This window comes from Gossypium raimondii, chromosome 6, assembly GCF_025698545.1.
Source record: "Gossypium raimondii isolate GPD5lz chromosome 6, ASM2569854v1, whole genome shotgun sequence".
In the NCBI taxonomy this organism is placed as follows: Eukaryota; Viridiplantae; Streptophyta; class Magnoliopsida; order Malvales; family Malvaceae; genus Gossypium; species Gossypium raimondii.
The window spans coordinates 39,928,732-39,938,041 of NC_068570.1; the positions used below are offsets into that span (position 1 = coordinate 39,928,732).

At 32.6% G+C, this 9,310-nt stretch overlaps 1 protein-coding gene across 1 annotated transcript; it reads left to right on the top strand.

Moving 5' to 3' along the window:
* The first annotated feature begins 5,813 nt into the window (after window positions 1–5,813).
* On the top strand, window positions 5,814–8,228 carry LOC105774687 (protein POLLEN DEFECTIVE IN GUIDANCE 1). Its single transcript, XM_012597245.2, has 8 exons — window positions 5,814–5,979; window positions 6,278–6,429; window positions 6,741–6,844; window positions 7,244–7,332; window positions 7,521–7,594; window positions 7,806–7,906; window positions 8,015–8,060; window positions 8,146–8,228. The coding sequence occupies exons 2-8, from the start codon at window positions 6,325–6,327 to the stop codon at window positions 8,221–8,223; spliced, it is 597 nt and encodes a 198-aa protein (XP_012452699.1). The 5' UTR covers window positions 5,814–5,979; window positions 6,278–6,324; the 3' UTR covers window positions 8,224–8,228.
* Window positions 8,229–9,310: the final 1,082 nt, after the last annotated feature.

Below are 9,310 nucleotides of genomic sequence, written 5' to 3' on the forward strand. Positions count from 1 at the left end.
TTTTCTGTAGTTACTTGGTCATGGCATTCTTGTTTCATTTGCTTGTTTTGTGTTGCACATTTTATACATCATCATTATCTCATTTTGCCACTACATTTTCATCATTATCTCATTTTGCCACTACATTCTCATCACGATATTATATGGAATTATGATATGTGATAATGAATATATATATTGTAACACCCCATACCCGAACAAACCGTCTTGTCTAAGCTACAAGATGTAACATTCGTTGCTGGAGTAATTATGACCAATGAAAATTTAGTTTAACAATTAATACATATTATTAAGTTCAAAACATCATTACGACATGCTATGTGGTGCCCCAAACCCGACCGAGACGGGCTGACTCAAATTTCAAACGTCACATTAGACACTGAAGTGACTTTCCATTTAAACCACCACAAAACACACCAACCAACCAATCACACCACACAATTAATTATGGAATATTTAATAAAAACCTAATATCACGCTTTCGTTGCACTACTCTGATAAAAAAATCAAGAACAAGACTAATTCACAATTTAATATTTAAAAGACAATTACCTAAAAAACTTTAGTTAAACATACATGCATGCAGTAAGGTATTTCAGAAAGGGTTATATTTGTAGGGACATGAAATACCTTTTTGTTTAAAAACATATAATTAGATTTAAATCGTAATATAGAAAATATCAGAAAAACCCCAGTTCACAAGGTTTGAAAATAGTATTATAGGATTATACTTATAAGTCTTGTTTTGGAAGACCAATTAAAACATTACGCACAAATTCACAAATTTTTTCATTTAATTAGATTATAGGTAACTAACAATTGACATAATTTGTCAAATTTTACACTTATGTATTCTAAATATTCAATTGTTTTCTAAAACACACCTTTAACATCTAAGTCTTACCTCAATGTCCAAAGGCTCTTCCACCTGCACTTACAAGTTAGTCGATCAATTAATCAAAGCATTCATCAAGCAATCATAATCTACCATTCAATCATCTATCTAAAGCAATAGTAAAAGTTCCAAATTAAACCAATTAAAGAGTCTATAATGTCCAATTACAACTCGAAAATTATAACTAAGTATAATTCTAAATCCTATAATTTGGTCTCACATTGCCTTTCTCATTGGGTTTGGGAACACAACAACATATCCAGGTATAGCCTCGATTTGGATCACTTGGATGACTTAATCCCACACCTCTTCAAAAGCTAAGTCACTGCAATATTATAAAAGGGTGGGTGAGCTTATGAAAGCTTAGTGAGTGCTCAAACATACTACAAATAAACACATCAATTAGGTTAGGTGAAATAGGCATACTTGAATGATTCACTTTTTATCGCAACTCACAGAAGATAACAATTCCCACGAATTAAACGGTTCACATAGAATAGACAGTTAGCATAAAATAACAATTCATGCATAATAACAATTCATACTCCATCATAACTCATATATTTCAAATAATGATAAAATGACATTTTTGTGATTATGAAACATATAAGGGACTCTATCACCACCTATAAGTGGACTCTATAACCACATATTAGATAAATGGATCTCCTTATAACGCCTCACTTTTGGACTCAAAGAGCCCTATGATATCTCCGATATAAGTGTCGCACGAATGCTCACACTCTCCAACACTCCCAACTTAAAGAGCCCTGTGCTGTCTCTGTTGAATGGAGCTATGCTTAACATTCCCTTATCTCTCCAACGCAATCTCCAGGAACAATGCCCATCGCAATAATGAGGGCGAGTACTCATAATCCTATGGCATGTCAACTATATCCAATGGTACCATAAGGTCACAATGCCAACATATCTCTTTAACACATTAACAATATTCAGTATAATAGGGCTCGCAATTAAGCAGAGCTTACACATTATAACACAGTTCGCAATTCACAATTTGTAATAGAGCATGGTTCGCAAATAAGATAACTTTCAAGCAACATATATTGCACACATAATCATAGTTCACATATCATTCATGTCCCAACTTAGATAAATCATAATTCACATAATTTATTTAGCATAAGACACACAATTACTTAGATTACATACAATGCAACTCAAAATCTCATAAAACACAGTTTGGTAAATTGGCACAGTTCGCCATATTAATACTTTAAGCTCCTTAACCCGGCCTAGACGTTACGGCTAGATTGAGAAGGCTACATTAGCCATCGAAATGGTTAAGCTAACTTACGTTACTTTTGAAGACTTGAAATAAACTCATTTTTGAGAAAAATCGTATTTGCACTTGGTGTTAGTTTAGAAGAGTTCATTTATTAGATAATCTATACTTAAGACGCATTTTTATTATTGAGAGTATTGTGTAAGAAATAAAATCATTTGTTTGTCACTCTTCTTTGTAAAAACATGATGTTAAACTGATGCAGCGGAAAAACCATTTTTCAAGTCATTTTGGAAACTTTGTTGCTTTCTCGATTTGTTTTGGAAAACAGTTCATTTGCAATACAGTGGAAATTAGGGAACAATGTCAAATTTTACCTAAGCTCGATAACATGCATTTTTCGGTTATTATGCTTGAGTAATCTATGCATGCAAAAAATCCCCAAAAGACCAAAAATAATTAAGAATTACAAACCAAAAACAAATAAAGACTTAATAATACTTATTAAGAATATTCCGAAGTCCAAGGTGATTCTCCGAATGTCGAGTTTGGTCCTAATTTTGGGGTTTACCTGAAAAGTTAAACACTATTGAGTGGTGAGGTTATGAAAGCTTAGTGTGAGTGAAACAATTATTTAAACAGGCATAAATATCGAATACAGTGAAACATATTAGCTTTAACAGAAGAACACAAAACCATCATTCAAATTCCATATCATTGCATAGCCATTATAAAATTGATGTGAAACGGTGTATGACACTGCAGCAAAACAGGCTTTTAGCGACATTTTTTTAGGCCTATAGAAAGCACCGCAAAAAAAGTCGCTATAGACAACGCTGCTAAATTTTGCGGCGTTTATGTGAAAAAATGCCGCTATAGAACATGACCTTTAGCGGCATTTTACCCATAAACGCCGCTAAAGAACATGACCATTAGCGGCGCTTTATCACAAACGCTGCTAAAGAACATGACATTTAGCGGCGCTTTTATCACAAACGTCGCTAAATAACATGATCTTTAGCGGCGTTTATGAAAATATGCCACTAACTTTGGCAGATTTGTAACATTCAATTTTCATCCATATACAACCCTTCCTGTAGCATGAAATCCAACCAAAAACAACAAATTTAAATGATACTTCAAATTCAACGAAAGGTATATGATATAAATTGATAACTGAAGTATAATTCAAAATATTCTTACAATAATGTTAAAAGTTACAATGTTAAAAATATTCTTACAACTGATAGCATTCCTACATTTGCTGAATATAACATCTTCATCCATCTGACTACAATATAGAAATTGATAACCTAAAACTATTTTATCCACAGTATCTCCGACAGGCTGCTTTAGCTAGCACGAATACAAAGCAGAAACAAAATTATTCGATGACACAAACATATAAATGCTGCAAAACAACAGAATAAATGCAGACAGCATGGAATTTATCTCACCAGTTTGGGATTTATATGCCTGCCATTTCTATTATTACATTCTGATTGTCTGCCAAAAAGCTCTTCCTTAAGAATTTGTCCTCGAGAACTAAACACTTTTCTCTTTTCCCATACACTGATCTGTATTTCAAACATCAAAAAGAAATGTGGTATGTCATGCTAAATTTGAGAGCAACCATTCTAAAACAGCATGATAGTAATAATTTAAAGCACACATATGTTTTGAAATAAAAGAACATAACAATTAGCCAAAAGATAGCAAAAATACGAAAATAGAATAATAGGCATTGACTAATTACTGTGCCATTAACAGCAATTCAAATTGTCACGCCAAAATAAACACCAAGCCAGTTAATTAAATCTAGAAAAATAGATGTAATAAAATAACAGTTCAACTGCAGATCCTTGAGATTTAACTCAGCCATGGGAAAAGTACTGAGTATTTTGAACCAATCCAATGACCATTAAAACAGGCAATGTCTGAAAATTAACCTACGCCTAGCTATAGACAAATTTATTAGAATGATCAATGCAAGAAAAGTGAGGATCCACATAATATAAAACTGGCAAGACATGCATATATTATCCAGTTATCACTATTTACTTAGCATCATCAAATTAACTTGCCTCTCTAGATAACATCACACTCCTAAGAAGCCTAATGCAACCAATCAGGTCTTCCATTTAAAAGGAAAGTTAAAAGCATTTTGTTTCTGTTACTTTATGTCAAGAAGATGGCTGTGAGACACATTCAATTCTTCATAGATATTTTAATGACAGCATAGAAGAAACAAAACCAGTATGTAAGTTAAGGTGACCATACCAGACGTAATGCATCATTCCTCCCAAACTCATCCCCGCTTTCAATCACATCACGAAGTGCATCAGGAAGAACCTTCCAGAATTCACCAACAAATTCTGAACCCTTACGCCTACTATTCTGCAAAATGGCATTGGCAAGATACAGAAAGGCCAATCTCTGCTTACGTGGAGAGCAATGAAATTGTCTATCCCAAGTTTCAACAACTTGTTTTGCCTTATTCATATGGAAAATACACCAATGTGATAAAGCTTACCAAGTTAAGGGTGCAAAAGATAAACTTCAGAAGTTCATTTGTTCTTAACTTACATGGCAACTAGACAACAATATCAAACTGGCATCAGCAGTAAGTTACCCTTTAGAAATAATAAAGTATGTAAATGCTCAAGTACTACACATGACAATCTGAGAAAGGACCTTCCACAATGAAAATGAAATCAACCAGAAAAGAACAGTCATAAATAGGCAAAGAAGTAGGTAATACATAATTATTTTTTAGAAAGGATACTCTCTATGCTTGCTTGGGAGTTATTGAGCTTGGCCAGCTTTTCTACTAAGATTTGGGGATTAAATGAACTGCCCATTGTTGCTATTAATGGCTGAGTAACAATAACAAACAGGGCAGACCTTCAAAATGCAGCCTTCAGAAAGGAGCTGCTGAAAGATAAAGGACAAGTGAACAACAAGTGAAATATTAATGACAAAACAAATCTAAAGTGTGCTTAAAGAGAAGACAAGCCTTGCCAGTACCCATAATTACAAGAAATTGAAAGAGAAACCGTACTCTTTCCATTCCTAGTAACATGATTTCATTATAAGATTCTCCAAGATAGAGTGATTGAGTGGCAAACTTTCTACATTTTTTTTCCAAAAGTAGAACTAGAAATTGATATAAATAATCCAGGAACCCTAAAATCTAGTTACATAATTAAAAAGTAGCAAACGTTTCACTTGAAACTTTGTATAATTGGACTAAAATAAACCTCAGCTCTGCAATACTTTGGCCACTGAGGTGCTGCCGAGACACTCCAAAAACACTCAGAAATCTTTATCTAAATTTGGATAAATTAAAGAAGGAAAAGAAATACATTAAAAATTATAGCTAATCAATCTCAGGTTACTCAAAGGCAATGATATGATTCTGAGGCTAAAAAAGAAACAGTGAAACTATAGGCCTTTACGATGTAGAGTAAGGTATCATCAATCCTATCATTGTATTATTTTCTTTTCCTTTCAAAGATACCTTAACACCATGTTTGGTTGGGTGTAATGGATTAGCCATTACACCCCTATTCCGTGGCCCCACTCAATACGTCGTTTGGTTCGCTGTATTGCCCTAATACGGGCCTATTACATTGAGAATGGATTCGGCATTTTCTCTGCTTCAGTGCCGATTTCTAATCCCTTCCAAAAGCAAAGATTAGCTATTACTTCTCTGTTCTGATTTTCTTTTTCAATTTTTGTCCTCAGCTTCATCTTCTGCTTCTGTAACTTTCTTTCCAACCATCTCTACGTTTCCCTTTTTTTTCCATTGATTGCAGAGGAGACCTAGATATTTAAGGTAATTTTTATTTTTTCCTCATTCTCCTTCTTCCGTTCGTCATCTTCTTCTCCTTCTTCATCTAGGTAACTTTCCTCCTTCTACTTCTTCCGTTTTTCATCTTTTATTTCCAATTTTCCTTAGCTTTGTCCGTCGCATATCTTCTCTTCTCAGGGCTACTGCTTTGTTTCGCTCAAATCTATGACTGCTTTCACCTCTTTATCTCTTTTTCGGTACTCTTTTATCTGTTTATATTTTGTTAATGTTAAGGACAGAGTCATAAAGTATTGATTCTGGGTATTTGATTTGATTTGGACAGATCTTTATCCAGTGCACAAATCATCGGCGAAGTACTTTTTGGATGAAATGTATAGTGGAAATTCATTGCGGAGAACCACAACACTTGGTAGTGAGAAAGAACGAGAGCGAGTGTATGATACTATCTTCCGCTTGCCATATAGATGTGAAGTGGTAATATTAGCTTTCCCTTCTTTGATGTGGATAAAATAGGAGAGTCAAAAAGAAAAAGAAAATATGGATTTGTTGGTAATCTCTACCTGTACCTCATCACATTATCAGTAACAAGTTTGCATGCACTGACTATATTCATTGTTTCTTGGATTTTTCTTTTTGCCTCATCTGGTAACTATGTCTACTCTATTTTTGTTAAAATGCTGAATTATTGTCCTATTTCTTGTGGATTGTTTAATCAAATTGATTTGTTTTGTTGTAACATTGTTTTTCTTTTTGAAACATTCTCAAGTGCGGCAATCTTATTTTAGCTTATAGATGTTGGATTCTTTGTTTGCTTTGATGCGTTTCTGTCCTTGTTAACTATCATGCCAACAAGGATTCTGATTAAGCTTTGGAGGTTCCTGACTGCAAGGTTAGCTATTATAATATATTGTATACACACACACTCACACACTCAGATTTATACATACTTTGGTTCATATGATTTGAATCCCCATGCTTGTGGCGAATTTATGTCGAAACAATTTTGCCTTTTCTCTTTTAAGTTTTTTGTTGAAGTAGTGAAAGGATTCTATTAGAATTATGACTCATGCTTTCTTTTGGAAGTTTCAATAAGGCTGGCATAACGCCTGGCATCATTTTTAGAGTTTGTGCACAAGAAAATATTATTTCTCCTTATGCTTCTTTTGTTTTAACAACATTTGTTTCTTTCAGGCCATATATGAAATCATCATATTCTTCTTTTTTGGCACATACTGCAGTTATTGTGTCTTGCAATGATTGCAAAATAACCTAACCATGTTTGTGGCAGGCAGTTCAAGAGGCTTTCTGCAGCAGAGCTGTGTGATTTTGGCTGCTTTCTTGTTCTAGCATGTGGAGTCATTCTCCTGGGCCAAATAGGTATGGCAGGACATATCACTGCCTGTATGTTTGTAATAGGCGATCATTAAAAATATCCATATCATTGGTGCTTGTTAAGATTTTGAGGCTTAATTAGTGCTCTACCACTAATGAACTGAGAGAGTTTAACAAGTAATACTATTTCCATAGGTGGTTTTATTCTCTAATTTTAGTTTTTGTCTTCCCAGATATCAGTCTAATATATCACATGATTCGTGGTCAAGGAACAATCAAACTCTATATGATCTACAATGTGTTGGAGGTGAGAATGAACAATGAACACGAATACTTTTTCAATTACTTTTTCAATCACAGTTTACTAACATATAGGGAAAAAGTTAGAACTGTCATTGGCATAATTTATGTTCTTAATGGTAGTGTATGTGATGCGGAATTATGCAATTAGTTTTGAATTTGCTCAACTGTTTAGTTTTTAAGTTTGAGTTGCTTATTACTTCAGCTTTGTTAAACAGTGTTTCTTGCTGCAACTTATAAGTTCAGGACAAGCTGAAAAATCAACGAGCTTCAGCTCTTTCATGATGAGAATTTTTCAGCGTGGTCTTTTGCGTCAGAGGTGCTATATCATGCCATGAACTTTAGCTTCATTTCTTTTATGCAATAGATATTGAGGGTTCTATATCTCACGATTGGTTTCATGATGTATTTATGTCTATTTCTACAGAGATAAAGAATCTCCAAGATTAACTGAGAGTGGTTTCCAATTCTTGGTGTGAATCATGAAACTCATGGCCCTTTTGCCTCTTTTCTGGTTGTTTGTCACCTAAAATTACTTCTCATCTGTGTAATTTACAGTTGATGGATACAAATGCTCAGCTTTGGTATATCATCAGAGAGTATATCTCCAATTCAGAGGTATATTTGATGAGATAATTATTGTGTTCGCTTGGAACTTGTTTGTTAGAGCTATTGTGTTTTCTTGTTGTTAAGTTCTTGAAGGGAAATTGGCATGAATTTATTGTAAATTTTTATTTGTTATTGGTTTATTAGTATATATTATCCTCTTAAATGTGAATGTACCCAAGGGGGTGTGACTGTGCGCATGCACTAAAGTAATAGCTTGTGTATTCTTGTGTGCTTGAGCATTAGCAACTACTTTTAGTTCAAGGGAAAAAGGAGCCATTTCCTATATGGGACTTTTGGTTGTATTAGTGTTTGTGGATTGATGGATCCATATATTGATAAGCTTAATGAAGGAAAAATAGAAATTGGCTCCTTGTCTTGGCTTTATACTGACAAGCTTGTACTTTGTATAATTGCTTTTTGATTTGTTGTCTTGCATGAAGTGATCTACTACACCTTCAATGGAGAGAATATCTGCTTAAAAGTATAGGACACAAATGATTAAATTGTAAAGTTTGGATATTGACTAATTTTAATTTACCAAATTATATCATAACCTGATTTCCTTTTTCGTTTTAAAAGAAGCATAGTTTACTAAGTTGAACTTATGGAATTTAATAAAATAAGTTTGTTTTATTTATTATTAAAACATGTTATTTTATAGGATTTAAGCTTAAATTTAATCAAAATGATATAGAAGAATGGTATAAGATTGATATAAAATTAATATTCCAAAAGAATATAGGAGATAAAATGTTAAGTTAGTTGAAATATAAAATTAAAATAACTTTACTCAAATGTAAATGAAAAACTCTCATTACATAAATATGCTAAACAAAATTAGTCCCTTGATTAGTCAAACAATTAATTAGTTTAGTATCATCTTCAAATAAAGTGGAGGAATTATATATTTTATTAAATTATATTTAATAATAATTATTTTAAATTATATTTTATAGTATTATATATTATGATTTTAGTAAATTCATATAAGAATATTTAATATTAATAATTTTATTAAATTATATATTTTTAATCAATTATATTTAATAATAATTATTTTAAATTATATTTTATAGTATTATATATTATGATTTTAGTAAATTCATATAAGAAT

Coding starts and splice junctions, on each gene's coding strand:
- LOC105774687 (XM_012597245.2), top strand. CDS start 6,325: ATGTATAGTGGAAATTCATTGCGGAGAACCACAACACTTGGTAGTGAG. Junction 7,595..7,805: donor TGATCTACAATGTGTTGGAG/GTGAGAATGAAC, acceptor TTTGTTAAACAG/TGTTTCTTGCTGCAACTTAT. Junction 7,907..8,014: donor CGTGGTCTTTTGCGTCAGAG/GTGCTATATCAT, acceptor CTATTTCTACAG/AGATAAAGAATCTCCAAGAT.